The sequence below is a fragment of the Balaenoptera acutorostrata genome, chromosome 13, assembly GCF_949987535.1.
Source record: "Balaenoptera acutorostrata chromosome 13, mBalAcu1.1, whole genome shotgun sequence".
Classification (NCBI taxonomy): domain Eukaryota; kingdom Metazoa; phylum Chordata; class Mammalia; order Artiodactyla; family Balaenopteridae; genus Balaenoptera; species Balaenoptera acutorostrata.
The window spans coordinates 28,379,868-28,397,804 of record NC_080076.1 but is presented as its reverse complement, the minus strand read 5'-3'; the positions used below and the strand labels follow the sequence as shown (position 1 = coordinate 28,397,804).

The 17,937-nt window shown below is 37.4% G+C and overlaps 1 protein-coding gene across 1 annotated transcript; it reads left to right on the top strand.

Moving 5' to 3' along the window:
- The first annotated feature begins 32 nt into the window (after positions 1-32).
- HAUS1 (HAUS augmin like complex subunit 1) lies at positions 33-17,477 on the top strand. Its single transcript, XM_007197188.2, has 9 exons — positions 33-127; positions 906-1,080; positions 9,958-10,093; positions 11,478-11,612; positions 12,782-12,905; positions 13,300-13,365; positions 14,159-14,230; positions 14,689-14,736; positions 15,738-17,477. The coding sequence occupies exons 1-9, from the start codon at positions 98-100 to the stop codon at positions 15,786-15,788; spliced, it is 837 nt and encodes a 278-aa protein (XP_007197250.1). The 5' UTR covers positions 33-97; the 3' UTR covers positions 15,789-17,477.
- Positions 17,478-17,937: the final 460 nt, after the last annotated feature.

The window sequence follows — 17,937 nt, the reverse complement described above, 5'->3', positions numbered from 1 at the left end:
AAGGGGGCGGGCCCAACGGTGTGTGGGCGGGGTCGTCAGAGCAAGCAGGGCGCTTCTCCCGCGAGGAGCTGCTCGAGAAGTGGCGGGAGTGGCGGCTATGGAAGCGCAGGAGGAGAAAGAGGCGCAGGTGATGGGGCGGGAGCGGGGCTTTGCGGCATCCCGGAAACCGCGTCTTTGATACACTCGCCCTGTCGGCGGATCTCCTAGGCGCACCACTTTTACTTTGTTCCTCTGCTGTTCCGTATTTAGTCCCGCCTTCAAGATCTGTGAGCCTCCCCGCCCCACCCCCCTTAGACTATCGCCCCCCACCCCCACCTCCACCCTTGGAAAGGGAGTTTCCCTTCCTTCCCGGCCTTCCCTGCCGGGATTCGGGCTTGGAGAGGGGTTGAGGAGAGCCTCCTGGTGCGAAACCTCCCCCTGGAGACTGGAGGGGGACTTCTGAACCCAAAGTCAACTTCCAGCCAAGCCTCGCCGTTCACTGCTGCTTCTACCAGAATTTTCACACTAGACCTGCTTCAGTGTCTCGCATCCCAGCTCTAGGAGTTTCCTGGCATTGCGGGTCTTGTGGTGTGTTGAGGACAACTCTTTTTTCAGACTTTGCAACTGTAATAATGCCTTAGCACCTGCATATTGAGCTTTAAAGTTATTCGAGTGATGCAAAATATTAGCCTATACTGCTTTCGTAGCTTTGGGAAAGGATAGATTGTTTTCTGGTAGTTTTATTTATTGTGCTTGCTCACTTTTTATTTCCTGACATCTGGTATCTCTCTCCCTAAAGACAAATTAGGATGCCAGAATATTCATGGAAAGCATTTCGTTTGCTACTGATCACTTCTTGGCCATATTTTCTTCGTGCTATTGCAAAAAACAAGGCTTATAAAATTTGTATCCCTTGTAATGGTTAGGTTGCTGCCTGGTTGAAAAAAATATTTGGAGATCATCCCATTCCACAATATGAGGTGAATCCGCGGACAACGCAGATTTTGCATCACCTTTCAGAACGCAACAGGGTCCGGGACAGGGATGTCTACCTGGTAATAGAGGACTTGAAACAGAAAGCAAGGGAATATGAATCAGAAGGTGAGATTAATTCCAGAGTTTTGAGTGAGATAATAACTAGAGGTAACCAAATTGTTTAACGCTAAAGTATACAAGATTGATTTAGTGTAAACTGCTTGTCAGTTTTGCTTCTTTATTTTACCCAGACTTGTCTTACACTGTGTTGTTATAGTAACTTAATCATAAATTTCATTATAGTATATATTTTATTGATACTCTGATGGTGAAACAGTAACCCCTAAAAGATGAGTCTAAACTTATTAGCCTGACATATACGATACCTGTGGTTTTTCACTTACATATCTTTTGGTCTCTTTCCAGTCTCCATGCTTTAGTTATAATGAGCCATCATGACACCTGAGGTGGCAGCCATGAACTGTGACTTGAACACGTCACTCTGTTGCCATGTATTCATGGGACTGCATGAGAATTTTCTGCTGTGCATATGTAGTTTAAAAAAGTGTATTCAACACATCCATTGTCTTTATAACACAAACCACAAAAATAAAGATTGGGAATATACAAAAGAGGAAAGAAGTGAGATCTACGTTTGCCTACACTTAAGCAGGTGTATGGCATATGTTACATATGTTGTTTTGAATGTAGAGCAATTTATATTGTAAATCTATTGCATATGTGCATTTTTCCAGTTTTCTTTTTAAAAAATTAGTATGCCGTAAAATGACTTTTTGTTTGGTATACTGTTTTAACACACATGGATTCTGAGAACCACCCCCACGGCTAAGATGCAGAACAGTTCTGTCACCCCCAAACACCTCCCCTGTGCTGCTCCTGTGTAGTCATACTCTCCCGTATGCCTTTAAACTTGTTTAAATTTTAAATGATTTTATTTTAGTAGTTATTAAAATACAGTATGGAGAAAGGGGCTTTGAGTCCAGAAAAATCTTATTTTGCAAGAACTTTCTTTTTGTCTATACTATTATGTAATGAAAATTCGAATGATTTTAAAAGTAAGATTATTCACGGCTGTCCTTGAGTACTTTTTAGGGTGGCATATATTAAGTAGCAAATGTTTCTAGTAATATATACAAAATTTTGACACAATTTTCTATACTAAAGTATCCAGAAGAGCCCTGCCACCATTGATATCTTAACTCTACACATCATGTACTTTTTTTTTTTTTTTAATATTTATTTATTTATTTATTTATTTATTTATTTAGGCTGCGCCGGGTCTTAGTTGTGGCATGTGGGCTCTTAGTTGCGGAATGCGGACTTCTTAGTTGCGACATACTCTTAGTTGTCACACACATGTGGGATCTAGTTCCTTGCTCAGGGATTGAACCCGGGCCCCCTGCATTGGGAGCGCAGATTCTTACCCACTGGACCACTAGGGAAGTCCCCATGTACTTTATTATTTTTTTAAATTAATTAATTAATTTCTTTATTTTTGGCTGCGTTGGGTCTTCGTTGCTGAGGGTAGACTTTCTCTAGTTGCATCGAGCGGGGGCTATTCTTCGTTGCAGTGTGTGGGCTTCTCATTGCTGTGGCTTCTCTTGTTGCGGAGCAACAAGCGGCTCTGAGCGCAGGCTCAGTAGTTGTGGCACACGGGCTTAGTTGCTCCGCGGTACGTTGATCTTCCTGGGCCAGGGCTCAAACCTGTGTCCCCTGCATTGGCGGGCGGATTCTTAACCACTGTGCCACCAGGGAAGTCCAACCCCCCATGTACTTTATTTTTTCTTTTTTTTTCAGATATTAAGGTTATTTATTTTTATTATTTTATTTATTTTAAAAAAATTTTTTTATTTTTGGCTGTGTTGGTTCTCTGTTGCTGAGCGCGGGCTTTCTCTAGTTGCGGCGAGCAGGGGCTACTCTTCGTTGCGGTGTATGGGCCTCTCATTGCGGTGGCTTCTATTGTTGTGGAGTACGGGCTCTAGGAACGTGGGCTTCAGTAGTTGTGGCTCATGGGCTTAGTTGCTCCGCGGCATGTGGGACCTTCCTGGACCAGGGATTGAACCCGTGTCCCCTGCATTGGCAGGTGGATTCTTAACCACTGCGTCACCAGGGAAGTACCCCGCCATGTACTTTAATTTTTACTCCTCTTTTCTAAGTTTTTCCTCCTTTTAGACAGCGAAGCTGTCAAGCAGAGAACAGAAAATTTATGGAACCTTGTAACAAATATAGATTCATACACACTGTTAAGGAACTCCTGCTTCCAGAGTTTCTAATTCTAAATTTTGAGTAGTGATACTGTATAGCCCCCAGGACTTGAATGACTTTCGAGCAAAAGATTTCTTAGATGCAGTTTTTATTTCTGCACAGTACAGTTCTTTGCAGCACGTAAGACTGGAACATTTTGGAAATATTTTCAGGAATTGGGAAAGGATGTAAAAGTTTTGTATGAAGCCTTTTTAATCGTGACAAATACAGATGAAACTATTGAAACCATTCATTCTTTATGCTGCCAATTCTTCAGTTGAGGAGGAAAATTAAAAGAAATTTCCCTAGCTAGAACCTCCAATAAAATGTTGAATAGATGTAGACATCTATTAGAGTAGACATCCTTATCTTGTTCCTCATCTTAGAGGGAAAGCATCTAGTCTTTACTATTGAGCGCAATGTGAGTTGTGGGTTTTTTGTAGATGCCCTTTTTCCGGTTGAGGAAGTTTCTTTCTGTTCCTACTTTGTTGAGTGTCCTTATCATGAAAGGGTGCTGGATTTTGTCAGATGCTTTTTCTGTCTATTGAGATGATCATATGACTTTAGTTTTTTATTTTGTCGATATGATGTGTTACATGAATTGGCTTTCAGATGTTAATCCAACATTTATCCATAAGATAAATCCATGTCCTCATGGTGTATAATTTTTTAATAGGTTGCTGGATTCAATTGCTAGTATTTTGTTGAGAACTTTTGCATCCATATTTATAAGAGATAGTGGTCCGTAGTTTTCTTTCCTTTTAATATGTCTTTTTCTGGTTTTAGTGTCAGGATAATATTGGCCTCACAGAAACAGTTGAGAAGTATTCCCTCCTTTCTATTTTTTGGAATAGTTGATGAAGAATTGGTATTAATTCTTTATGTAATCTATAGAACTCAGTGGTAAAGCCATCTGGACCTGAGCTTTTCTTTATGGGTAGATTTTGATGACTAATTCAGTCTCTTTGCTTACTGTAGGTCTATTAGATTATCTATTTGTTCTTGAATTAGATGCAGTAGTAAGTGTCCTTTTTGGAATTTGTCCATTTCATCTAAGTTGTCTAAATTTCTGGGTACAGTTGTTCATAGTACTCCTTTATAATCCTTTTTATTAAGTAGGTAGATCAGTGGAATGTACTGTCTTCTGATGCTAGTAATTTGAGTCTTTTTTCTTCTTAGTCAATCTAGGTGAAGGTTATAGCACAGGAAACTCTGCTCAATATATTTTTTTTTTAAGGAAATGACAGTCACCTGATATTCATAGTGGTGTGCTTTATAGTTTATTTTATTGCTATTGTTTTAATTTTTTTAATATTTATTTATTTATTTGGTCATGTTGAGTCTTAGCTGCAGCAGGTGGGCTTCTTAGTTGCGACTTGCCAACTCCTTAGTTGTGGCATGCAAACTCTTAGTTGCGGCATGCACGTGGGATCTAGTTCCCCAATCAGGGATCGAACCCGGGCCCCCTCATTGGGAGCGTGGAGTCTTAACCACTGTGCCATCAGGGAAGTCCCTCTGCTCAATATTCTGTAATAACCTAAATGGGAAAAGAATTTGAAAAAGAATAGGTACTATATATGTATAACTGAATCACTTTGCTGTATACCTGAAACTAACACAACATTGTTAATCAACTATATTCCAATACAAAAAAAAATTTTTTTTTTAAATCTAGGTGAAGGTTTTTCAATTATGTTGATCTTTTCAAAGAACTAGCCTTTGGTTTTAATGATTTTTTTCTTCTTTTTTAATCTATTTTATTAATTTTCACTCTGTTCTTTATTATTTCTTTCCTTTGGCTTGCTTTAGGTTTAGTCTGCTCTTCTTTTTTAAATGTTTTAAGCTTAGGCTATTGATTTGAGATCTTTCTTCTTTTTTAACATAGGAATTTACAGGCATAAATTTCCATCTAAGCACTGGTTTAGGTGCATCCCCTAAGTTTTGGTATGTTATGTCTTCATTTTCATTCACCTCAAAGGATTTGATTTCTTTTTGACCCATTGGTTATTGGGAGTATGTTGTTTAATTCCACATATTTATGAGTTTCCCAAATTTCTTTCTAATTTCTACTTTCATTCCATTGTAATGGGGGAATACTTTGTATTATGTGATGGTATTATCATTATAAATTGTCCCTGTTTATCTCTAGTAACATTTTTTGTTAAAAAGTCTATTTTATCTGATATTAATATAGCCACTTCAGCTTTCTTGTGGTTGCTGTTCGCATTATATATCTTTTTCCATCCTTTATTTTCATTGCACTTTGCTCTATTGCACTTCACAGATATTGTGGGGTCTTTTTTTACAAATTGAAGTTTTGTAGCAACCCTGTGTTGAGCAAATCTATCATTTTTCCAGTAGCATTTGCTCATTTCGTATCTCTTACATTTTGGTAATTCTCACAATATTTCAGACTTTTCCATTTCTCTCTCCCTCTCCTTGGGCCTCCATATTCCCTGAAACATAACAAATTGAAAATAGTCCTATTAATAACCCTACAATGGCCTCTAAGTGTTCAGGTGAAAGGAAGTCACATGCCTCTCACTTTAAATCAAAGGCTAGAAATGATGAAGCTTAGTGAGGAAGGTATGTTGGAAACCAAGACAGGCTGAAAGCTAGGGCTCTTATGCCAGACAGTTAGCCAAGTTGTGAATACAAAAGAAGAGTTCTTGAAGGATATTAAAAGTGCTACTCCAGTGAGTCATTTCCACTTTCAAGTCATTCTTTAATAAATACATTTCATAAGGCTATAGCTGGCATAGATAGTGATTCCTCTAATGGATCTGGGCAAAGTAAATTGAAAACCTCTGGAAAGAATTCACCATTCTAGAGGCCACTGAAAACATTCGTGATTCATGGGAAGAGGTGAAAATATCAGCATTAGCAGGAGTTTGGAAGAAGTTGATTCCAGCCCTCATGGATGACTTTGAGGGGTTCAAGACTCCAGTGGAGGAAGTAACTGCAGGTGTGGTGGCTATAGCAAGAGAACTAGACTTAGAAGTGCAGCCTAAAGATGTGACTGAATTGCTGCCATCTCATGATAAGACTTTCACGGATGAGGAGTCGCTTCTGATGGATGAGCAAAGAAAGTGGTTTCTTGAGAAGGAATCTACTCTGGTGTAGATGCTGTGAAGATCGTTGAAATGACAACAAAAGATTTAGTATATTACATAACTTACTTGATTAAAGCAGTGGCAGGGTTTCAGAGGATTGACTCCAGTTTTGAAAGAAGTTCTTGGGTAGAATGCTGTCAAACAGCATTGCATGCTACAGGGAAATCATCTGTGAAAGGAAAAGTCAGTCAATGTGGCGAACTCTGTTGTCCTATTTTAAGAATTTGCACAGAATTGCCCAGCCTTCAGCAACCATCACCTTGATCAGTCAGCAGCCATCAACATCGAGGCAAGACCCTCCACCAGCAAAAAAATTATGACTTACTGAAGACTCAGATGTGGTTATCATTTTTTAGCAATAAGGTATTTTTAAATTAAGGTTTGTACATTGTTTTTTTAGACATAATGCTATTGCACACTTAATAGACTACAGTATAATATAAACATAACTTTTATATGTCCTGGGGAACCAAAAAATTCACATGACTCTCTCTATTGCAATATTTGCTTTATTGCGGTGTTCTGGAACCCCAGTATCTCTGAGTTATGCCTGAATTTGTATCTTTGAATCTGAAGTATGTCTCCTGTAGACAGCATGTAGTTGGATCCTGTTGTTTTTTTCAGTCTTATAATCTCTGCCTTTGGGTTGGATTGTATAATTCATTCTCATTTAATGTTATTATTGATATAGTTGTATTTATATCTGCCAATTTACTTTTCATTTTCTATATATTACATCTTTTTTTGTTTCGCTATTTTTCCTTTATCGCATTCTTTTGCATTAAGTAAATATTTTCTAATGTAACATTTAAATTTCTTCAGTGATTTTTTACTTCTTTTTTTTCAGTTCTTTTTAGTGTTGCTCTGAGGTTTGCAAATAAATCGTATCAGCTCAGCTTCATATTTGTACTAGCTTAATTCCAGTGAGATAGAGAAATGTTGCTCCTATGTAGTTCTGTTCCTCTTTTCCCCCCTTTTGTGGTATTATTGTTACACATATTACATCTAATAATATGGACTCAACAGTATACTGTTATATTATTACTTAACCATCTGTAGTCATTTCCTTAGCCCTTTACACCTTTACTACCACCACATCCTTTGCTGTTTTTAACATATATATTACATTTCTATAACCCAGCAATACCTTATATAAATATTATTTTATCCAGTTGCTTTTTAAGTCAGTTAAGAGAAAAACGAAGAAAAAAATACATTTATGCTCTTTATAATTCTGCATGTACCTTTACTGATAATTCATTGCTTTTTGTGCGCATTTGAATTACTGTTTGGGGTCACTTTCTTTAAGCCTGCAGAACTTCCTTTAATATTTCTTATAAGTTGGGTCTGGTGACAATGAAATTCTCTCAGTTTTTGTCTATCTGGGAGTCTTTATTTTGCATTTATTTTTGAAAGAAAGCTTTGCTACGTGTAGGATTCTTGCTTGACAGTTTGCTCTTTGAGCACTTTGAACATGTTATCCTGTTGCCTTTTGGTCTCCGTTGTTTCTGTCAAGAAGTTGACTGTTAATCTTACTGAGGTTTCCTAGTATATGTCATTTTCCTTTTGCTGTTTTCAAGATTTTCTCCTTGTCTTCTTTTTTTAATAAATGTATTTATTTATTTATTTATTTATTTTTGGCTGTGTTGGGTCTTTGTTGCTGCTCACGGGCTTTCTCTAATTGCTGTGAGCGGGGGCTAGTCTTCGTTGCAGTGCACGGGCTTCTCATTGTGGTGGCTTCTCTTGTTGCAGAGCACGGGCTCTAGGCACGCGGGCTCAGTAGTTGTGGCTCGCAGGCTCTAGAGTGCAGGCTCAGTAGTTGTGGCGCACAGGCTTAGTTGCTCCGTGGCATGTGGGATCTTCCCAGACCAGGGCTCAAACGCATGTCCCCTGCATTGGCAGGCGGATTCTTAACCACTGTGCCACTGGGGAAGCCCCCTTGCTGAATTTTAATAGATTTTCTTGAACAGATGTTTCTTCATTTGCTGTTTGTCCTTAGGAGCATTTCCAGAAGCTTTAAATGGTTGTGTTTTGGGGTTTTTTTTGTTTTGCTTTTTAGGTTTTTTTTACAATTTTCACCAGTTTCACTGGAGTGTAGGTGAGCAGAGCTCCTCACACTGTTATGTTGGAAGTCAGACTCCTGGTGGTTTGATTTTTGGCAAAGATGACAAGACAATTTAATGGAGGAAAGAATAGCCTTTTCAGTGAACAGTGCTGGGATAGGTGGATATCCACATGTATAAGAATGAAATTGGACCCTGCCTCATAACATATATAAGAATTAACTAAAAATGAATGAAAAACCTAAAAGTAAGAGCTGAATCTAAAACTCAGAAGACAACATCTGTGCACATCTTCATGACTTTGGATTTGGCAATGGTTTCTTAGCTATGATACCAAAAACACAAGCAACAAAAGAAAAGTAGGTAAATTGGACATCATCAGAATTAAAAACTTTTGTCCTCAAAGGACACCATCAAGTAGATGAAAAGACAGCCCACAGAGTGGGAGAAAATATTTGCAAATTGTATATCTGATAAGGGACTTATATCTACAATAAATGAAGAATTCTTACAACTGAATAATAAAGAGACAACCCAGTTAAAAATGGATAAGGGAGGGAATTCCCTGGCAGTCCAGTGATTAGGACCCCACGCTTCCACTGCAGGGGCCCAGGTTCTATCCCTGGTCAAGGAACTAGGATCTCACAAGCTGCGGCCAAAAAAAAGGTTAAGGGATATGAATATACATTTCTCCCAAGAAGATATACAAATGGCCAGCAAGCACAGCATCATTAGCCATCAGGGAAATGCAAATCAAAACCACATTCCACTTCACACCTACAAGGATGGCTATAATCAAAAAGACAAAGTCTTGGATTATCATTTTATTGATCATTATTCAGTTTTATGAATGATCACTGTGCAAAATAAATAAATAATACAGCTGTTGGTGAAGATGACAATGTGGAGAAATTGGAACCTTCATACATTTCTGGCAGGAATGTAAAAATCAGTAGCTTTGGAAAACAGTCTAGCAATTCTTCAAATAGTTAAACATAGAGTTACCATATGACCAGCAGTTCCACTCCTAGTTATATACCCAAGAGAAATGGAAACATACGTTTATGTAAAAACCCATACGTGAATGTTTATAGCAACATTATTCATAATAGCCAAAATGTGGGAGCAATCCAAATGTTCATCAATGGATGAATGGATAAATAAAATATGGTAAATCTATACAATGGAATATTATTCTTCCATAAAAAGGGATGAAGTACTGACTGATACCTGCTACAGAACGGATGAACCTTGAAGTCATTATGCTAAGTGAAAGAAGCCAGTCACAGAGGATCACATATTATGTGATACCATTTATATGAAATGTCCAAATTAGGCAAATGAATAGAGACAAAATGTAGGTTAGTGGTTGCTAGGGCTTCATGGGTTGGGTAGCTGGAAAATAATGACTGAGGAGTGTGGGATTTCTTTTTGGGGTGATGAAAATGTTCTAAAATACTTTAGGTGAGTGGATTATGTTATGTGAAAGGCTGCAGTAAAGCTGTCAAAAATTAAAGCAAAACAAAGATCTTAGTCACCATAAAACTCTTATATCTTTTCAGCCAAGCATCTTCAAGACCTTCTCCTGGAGAGTGTGAATTTTTCCCCTGCCAATCTCTCTAGCACTGGTTCCAGGTATCTGAATGCTTTGGTTGACAGTGCTGTGGCCCTTGAAACAAAGGATACCTCACTAGCTAGGTAATTCTTGTGACAATTTTAATTTCTGCAGTCATATACACTGTGAGGTCTTGACCTAAAGAGCTTTTGTTTCTCAGGGTAATTCTGTATAGGAAATTAGCAGTGTATGCAGAAATACTGAATTTAGTTACCTCCTTATCATTGCTAGTGAGTATGTATAATTACTTCAGATAAACTTGGTATTGGTTAAATTTTAGTGTTTTCTTCTTTCAGGATTAGGTTTGTGAAGGCTGGTTCTCATGTATATTTGAAAAGGGTTTAGGTATCACATCATTCCCTATAAACAGTAAAAAGAGCAGTAGGCTAAATCATCTGGTTGAGCGTAGAGTAGTGATTTTTGGTCATGTCCCTACCCTATTGGATAGAGTAGGTTAAAGACCTTCAATTCTTTGTGACAGGCATTTCACCTATATAACGACATTATCCTTCTAACAACCTTAAGAGGAAACTTAGGCTCAGGAGAGGTGGGTTAAATAATTTCTCTGAGCTAGTAAATGGCAGAGTTGGGATTCAAACCCGGTCTGACTCAAAAGTCCATAGGACTATCACTGTTGGCTGCATCTTAGCCAGGACTACCACTACAACTTATAATCAGAGAATTGTATGGCCATTCTGCTTAACTGCTAATATAAGAGCTTGGAATATCTATAAATATATAAATATATATATAAATATATATATATATATATATATATATACACACATATACACACACTTAAACAGTAGAGTTTTAGATATAAGATCATGTAGGCCGTATGGCAGCAGAAATCTAGACTTGAATTAATCAATTCAGCAGACACCAAATACTAATTGTATCCTAGGCATATAATATATATAACTCTTTATGTAACTACCTCTCTCCCTCTCCCTTCCTCCCTCCCTATATATATGTGTAAATATATATATGTGTATGTGTGTATATATATATATATATATATATATATATATATATATATATATATATATATATATGTATAGCTATACATATAGCCACTGGGGAAGCAGAAATGAATAGAATAATGAATGCCAGCAAGTACAGTCTCTGCTCATGGTAAATTAAAGGAGATGGACATGTAAAATTATAACATAGTATGACAGCTGCAACACTACAGTAATGTACAAGCTGTAGCTAGGAAGCACAGAGAAAGGAGTAGTGAATTCCAGAATGGGAGTAAATCTTATTTGAGTTTTGAAGGACAAATGGAAATTTGCCAGCTGAAGAAGGTTATTCCAGACAGTAAGAACCGCGTGTAAAATAGTATAGAGGTATGAAACAGCATGGTTAAAGAAGAATCCACATAGAAATAAAATCATTTTTAGAAATGAGGAATAATTGTAATTATTGTCCTTAATGTCCATTTACGTGACTAGATTCTTCTTTTAGTTTTATCCCTGCAGTGAATGATTTGACCTCTGATCTTTTTTGCACCAAATCCAAAAACGAAGAAATCAAGCTTGAATTGGCAAAACTTGAGAAAAATCTAACTGCAACTTTAGTATTAGAAAAATGTCTACAAGAGTAAGTAATTGAGTTGGAAGTGGTGACAATTTTTATTATAAAGGCAGTAACGGGACATTAGTTTTGGCGATAGATATGATTTAAAACAACACATTAGGAAATGGGAAGATAAAATGTTTTTTTAAGTAGAAAATGACTTGGGTGAAGGTAGGAGTGGTTGAGTACATATTTTTACCTTTTACTTTATACAGTTTCTTTTTTCTCTCTGTTTTACAAATAACCTGTTTATAATTTTCAAAATGTATGTGAATTTTTTTTTTTTTTACTTATAAACTATGGTGCAACTTAAAGTCATGTTATATTTTGTTGCCCTTTCTTACTAGAACTCTGGTATCCCTCTTGATGCTTTGGACCTTCTTTAGGTCTCTATAGCCCCAGAGATTAGATGCTGTGGATCAGGAGTATGTGTATGCACAAGTAATTTACTGGTGTGTAAATTTATCCAACAAATATTGACTATGTATATGCAAAACACTGTGTCATGTCACATTTAGGAGAGAGGCCTTTGGGACCTCCATAATTCAAATTGACTTTAGGATCTGTTAAGTCACTTTTTTTTTTTTTAAAGTAGAGGGAAGGATTATTTATTTATTTATTTATTTATTTTTGGCTGTGTTGGGTCTTCGTTTCATGCGAGGGCTTTCTCTAGTTGTGGCAAGTGGGGGCCACTCTTCATCGCGGTGCGCGGTCCTTTCACTATTGCGGCCTCTCTTGTTGCGGGGCACAGGCTCCAGATGCGCAGGCTCAGTAGTTGTGGCTCACGGGCCTAGTTGCTCCGCGGCATGTGGGATCTTCCCAGACCAGGGCTCGAACCCGTGTCCCCTGCATTGGCAGGCAGATTCTCAACCACTGCGCCACCAGGGAAGCCCCTAAGTCACTTTTCTGAGCAGCAGATCTACTTTCTCCAAGTATAATTGGCATAGAATAATCTTAAAATTATTTAGTAGTCCTTGAGAAAAATCCCAGATGGCAACATGGAGGGAAAGATGACCTAGAAGAATGCATGGTAGCCAGTCTGGGATATAAAATTTATGGTAGAAAATCCAGCAAGTGTGTTATCTCCTCTTGATACTCTTGACTAATCCAGAGTTGGATCGAAAAAGTAGTAGAGCTTCCTTTTTATAATAATTTCACTGAGAAGAAAATGTTCTCAACTTCATTTTTTAAAGGGATCTCAAGAAGGCAGAGTTGCATCTGTCTATGGAAAGGGCCAAAGTTGACAGTCGTCTTCAGAACATGGACTTCCTAAAAGCCAAGTCAGAGGAGTTCAGGTCTGGAATTAGAGCTGCAGAGGTTTGTATGAAGGACTGAATATATTTAGCTCTCTTCAGACTTATTTTCAACTTTCATCCTCAGAACTAGGCAGTATTGTTATTCCCTTTTTATGACCAGGGAACTGCAGAGAAGGTGGGTAACTTGCCCAAGGTTACACAGCTACTTAACAGCAGATCCCAATTCAAATGCAGGCTGCCAGGCCGCGAAGCTCAGGCTCTTAAGCACTGCACCCATCTTGTCACAAATCTCTGTCTGAAATGACTCGCATGCAACATAAAAGTGCTTAGGAGCAGGTGTAGTCCTTCATCTATGATTTATAGCTTCTCTTTGCTGTGTTATATATTGAAAATATTTCATGAGGGTCACTTGTAAAATAATTTTTTAAACTGAACTCCCTTTTTTGTAATTGTAGGAGCGACTTTCAGCCAGAGGAATGGATGCTTCTCTGTCTCATCAGTCACTGGTAGCACTTTCAGAGGTACGCTTACTTTAACCCAATTTAACTTTCTTTAAAATGTTAGTGCACGATCTGCTTTTTCATTTGTTTCTTTTTATAGAGCTTTATTCACTATTGACCTGATTTATTTTCCTTTACCGCTGTACTTTATGTTCACCAGTATTTATATCTTTATTACTTGTTTATCTATATATATTCTTCCATTTGTTTGGTTTCCTTTATTTATTACTATATGCTAGAAACTCTTTGCTGGAGTCAGTTATATGTTATTGATTTATTTATTGAATGAATGTACTGAGGGACTATGTGCTAACCACCTAGGTCCTCCTCTTTCTTCTCTTTCAGTAAAACGCAGGTCCCATACCCCTGTAGAATGCAATTCTGGGGTTTTAGATTGTATAAGGGTTTTATCTATTTTCATGGGAAGAGGGAGAAATGGAGGGTTTTTGTTTTACTTTTTTTCTTTAGATTTTTTTGTAGTTTGATTTTTGGAATTTAAAATTGGCAATTCATAAGTATGTATTTGAGACTCTTAATTATTCCCTGATGTTCTGATTCCTCTTAATTACATTATTTTGTATTCCTAGGCAGCATACTTAAATCTTATTCTTAATAAATGGGAGTATAAGTTTCCTATTTTAGCATCTTCTAAGGATTGTTTCCATTTGTTATCCATTTATCTTTGAAGCTCTTTATTTGATACATTATTTAAACTATCCTAATGTTAATGCTTTGTCATGTTTTATTTCAGAAATAGACAGGGTTTAGTTGCATTGTGAATATTTCTATTACTCTGTGTTTTTTTCACCCCCAGAAATTGGCAGAACTAAAACGACAGACTATACCTTTGAAGAAAAAATTGGAGTCCTATTTAGATTTAATGCCGGTAATTATTTTTATAACTAAAAAAAAAAAAAAAAAAGTTCCTCTTTTCCACCTTTCCCCAAGGGCACTAAATGATCATGAAAATACTGGGTCCATGTTTAAGGATTTAAAATCTATGCTGAGGGACTTCCCTGGTGGTCCAGTGGCTAAGACTCTGTGCTCCTAATGCAGGGGGCCCGGGTTCGACCCCTGGTCAGAGAACTAGATCCCACAAGCCGCAACTAAGAGTTCGCATTCTGCAGCTAAAGATCCCACATGCCACAACTAAGACCCGGTTCAGCCAAATAAATAAATATTTAAAAAATAAATAAAGTCTGTGCTGAATTTTAGTATTGTATGTACCTTGGATATACTTTCTACAATGTTTTTTGCCTTTTGAAAAGGATTGTTATATTCTTTTTCCCCTTGCATCCTAGCTGAGGCAACATAACCTTTCCTTATTTTATTTTCCTTTAAAAGAATCCATCTCTTGCTCAGGTGAAAATTGAAGAAGCAAAGCGAGAATTGGTAAGTAGTTCCATTTTTTCCTTCCGATTTTTAAAAAATAAATGCTGGCATAGCTAAAGCTCCCTTCCTCCTCCTTCTTTCCTTTCTGCTCAGAGGTGAGCCACAGTCCCAGACTTGCTGTGTATCATTACCATGCATCTTTTAATACTTTTTTGGCATATACGTATCTTTTTTTTTCATAAAAAATACATAGTGGTCTTTTAAAATTTTATATAGATTTTCCTGGATGGAAAAGGAGGGTTGAGAGACATAGAATATTCTAGGCAGAAGGAATTAACAAAAGCATAAGAGCTGAAAAATGGAGGACTTTTCCAAGCTTTGGCAAGTGAAGCAGTCCAGCTGCTTAGGAGTATGCAGTGGAAGATAGAGCTGAAGAAGGTCAATTGGTTTATGAGATGAAGGACCTTAAATATAAAGAAGGTTGTTCTTGGAGGCTGTAGGGGACCCCTGAAAGTTGCTCTGTGTTACCTTGTTTTTTAAGCTAAAGAGAAATATGATAATGGTTATGCTTTTTGATCAGGCCAGTTGTTTAAGAAGATTTTTCTGGAATCAGTGTATAGGGTGGATTGGAGGAGGGAAAAAGAAAATTGCAGAAACTAGTTGGCCTGTTTAGGCCAGATGAGAAGTAATGAGAACAGTGGCAATGAGATTGGAAAAGAGTGATGTGAGAGACATTGCAGAAGTATGTTGCTTAAGGAGTAAAGGTCAGAAAAATCTGTTCAAGTATCACTGCAGTCATTCACCTCTCTAAAGGTTCCCCCCCACCTTTTAATGTTTAATAGCATCAGGAGTCTGAAAACTTTTGGGGTGTGGGAAGTGGGGAGTTATAAAAGCAAGGGGAATATCTCAAAGAATATTTAATATTTTGTAATGGTATTTTAAAAAGTTTCTGTTTCAGTGTTTTTCCTTTTTGCTTCCCTTATTTTAAATAACAATAGAAGTTAGAGCACCTTCTTTATGTCCTTATTTATAATATTTATGGTGTTTCTTTCTTCCTTTAGGATACTGTTGAAGCTGAACTTACAAAGAAAGTAAACATGATGGAACTGTGACCAGAGCCAAATAAATTTCATCTTTCTTAACAAAGTAAAATGAATAGGACTTTAAAGAATTATTTCCTCATGGCATTCCTTATAACTTAATTTCTGTGTTCTTAGATGAGATAATAATGTCATTATTGATAGAATAGTCGTTTCTGATTGTGTATTAAATTTTTATGCTCAAATACATAGTTTTCATATGAAAAAACGTTGGTTTTCTATGTTGTTGGTGGTTAAATGTCCTTCAGTAGTTCTCTTAGGTGAACACTGTGACTGTTGTCCTGCAGTTGCTCACTAGGTCAGCTAAGTGAAAGGGAAAGGTTCTGCAACTTCAGTTATGTTTCTCCCACACCCCCGATCAGCTTACCTGCCTACGTCCAAATGTTAATATATGCAGGAATTTGGTTTATGAAAAAGATGACCTTTTAAATCAGCAGTAGAGAGATAGATAATTCAACACATGGTGCTAGATCTGTACTTCACCCCTTATATCAGGGTAATTTCAAGGGATCAAAGATTTAAATATTAAAAAAAAAAGTTAGTAAAAGAAATCATGGAGGAGTTTTAATGTTTTGATTTTTAAATAATCACAGAGTCAGAAACTTATGACAAATCCAGGAGCCATAAAAAAACGATTGAAATGTTTGAAAATTTTGAAATACTAAAACTTCCTGTATGGCAAAATCTTTCATAAATAAAATCAAACCATGACAAATGTAGTGTAGAGAAGAAGAGAGATTTTTCACTATGTAGCTTTTTGGACTTCAAAAAATTTTGTACCATGGGATCAAGAAGCAATTAGTTTTTTAAAGATTATCTAATTGACCTTAAAAATGTCCCTCCTCTCCTTTTCCTCAAATATGTGGCTAAAGACATTTGTATTTCCTTTTTTAGAGACTGTCCATTTCCTTTAGGCATTTAAGTATGGTGGTTTGATCTTTTTCTTAACTTTTTAAGACAGCTCCTGGTGTGTTAGCTATATTTGAATTGTAAATATTTTCCAAGTTTGTCGTTTGTCTTTTAACTTAATTGCAGTGCTTTTGGTAAGGTAACTTGGTAGGTTGACTGTGGAAATAACCACCATAATTCTTCCCATCCCTGTGCACTCACCCTTCGTATTGTGACCTTGCTACTTCTCCCATTGAGAGGTGGAGTCTATATCTAGCACATATGAGAAAAACAGAGGATTAAAAACTGGTTGTGTGGGACTTCCCTGGTAGTCCGGTGTTTAAGAACCACCTTCCAATTCAGGGGATGCGGATTTGATTCCTGGTCGGGGAACTAAGATCCCACATGCCGTAGAGCAGTTAAGCCTGTGCGCCACAACTAGAGAGGAGCCCACACACCACAACAAAGAGCCTGTGCACCACAACTAAGACCCGATGCAGCCAAATAAATAAAATAAATTAAAAAACAAAACAAAAATGGTTTTGCATTGGAGCTTGCCGTCTCTTACTGCTCTAGAATTCTGAGACTACCATGTGAAGAAGCCTGGACTATTGGAGGATGAGCTGAGACAAGTAATTCCAGCTGAGCCCTGTTCCCACCCCAAGACCAAACAGGCTGCCAACTGCCAAATATGTGAATGAGTCCTTCTTATACTGTCCAGCCCCACTTGAGCCACTAGTAGACTGCAGAGATCAACCACACTGACCCAGGCTAGAAGCTAACAGAGTCAACCCTTAGAATCATGAGAAATAAGAAATGATTGTTGTTTGAAGCTTATTTTAAGTTTGGGGCTGGTTGTTAGCTGCAGTAGTTAGTTGATAAAGGTAGCTTTTGAAACTTACGTTCAAAGAAAAAGGAGAGCAAAAAGTGTACAATATAAGAATCAAAAAAGCGGGACTTCTCTGGTGGTCCAATAGGTAAGGCTCCATGCCAATGCAGGGGGCCTGGGTTTGATCCCTGGTTGGCGAACTAGATCCTGCATGCATGCCACAACTAAGAGTCTGCTTGCCACAACTAAGAAGTCTACATGCCGCAAATAAGACCCGGTGCAGCCTAAATAAATAAATAAATAAATAAATAAATAAATAAAGACAGAGGCAAGCCAGATTTGGCTCACAGACAGTATTTGCCAACTCCTGCCCTACAACAATAGCTATAAAATGAAAACAAAGAGGTATAGCTAATACATCAATTGTGGAGTTAGCATGGAATC

What these genes read in the sequence shown, in the direction of transcription:
- HAUS1 (XM_007197188.2), top strand. Translation starts at nt 98, where the DNA reads ATGGAAGCGCAGGAGGAGAAAGAGGCGCAG. An exon ending in AAGGGAATATGAATCAGAAG is followed by an intron (nt 1,081 to 9,957) that starts GTGAGATTAATT and finishes ATATCTTTTCAG; the next exon opens with CCAAGCATCTTCAAGACCTT. An exon ending in CACTGGTAGCACTTTCAGAG is followed by an intron (nt 13,366 to 14,158) that starts GTACGCTTACTT and finishes TTTCACCCCCAG; the next exon opens with AAATTGGCAGAACTAAAACG.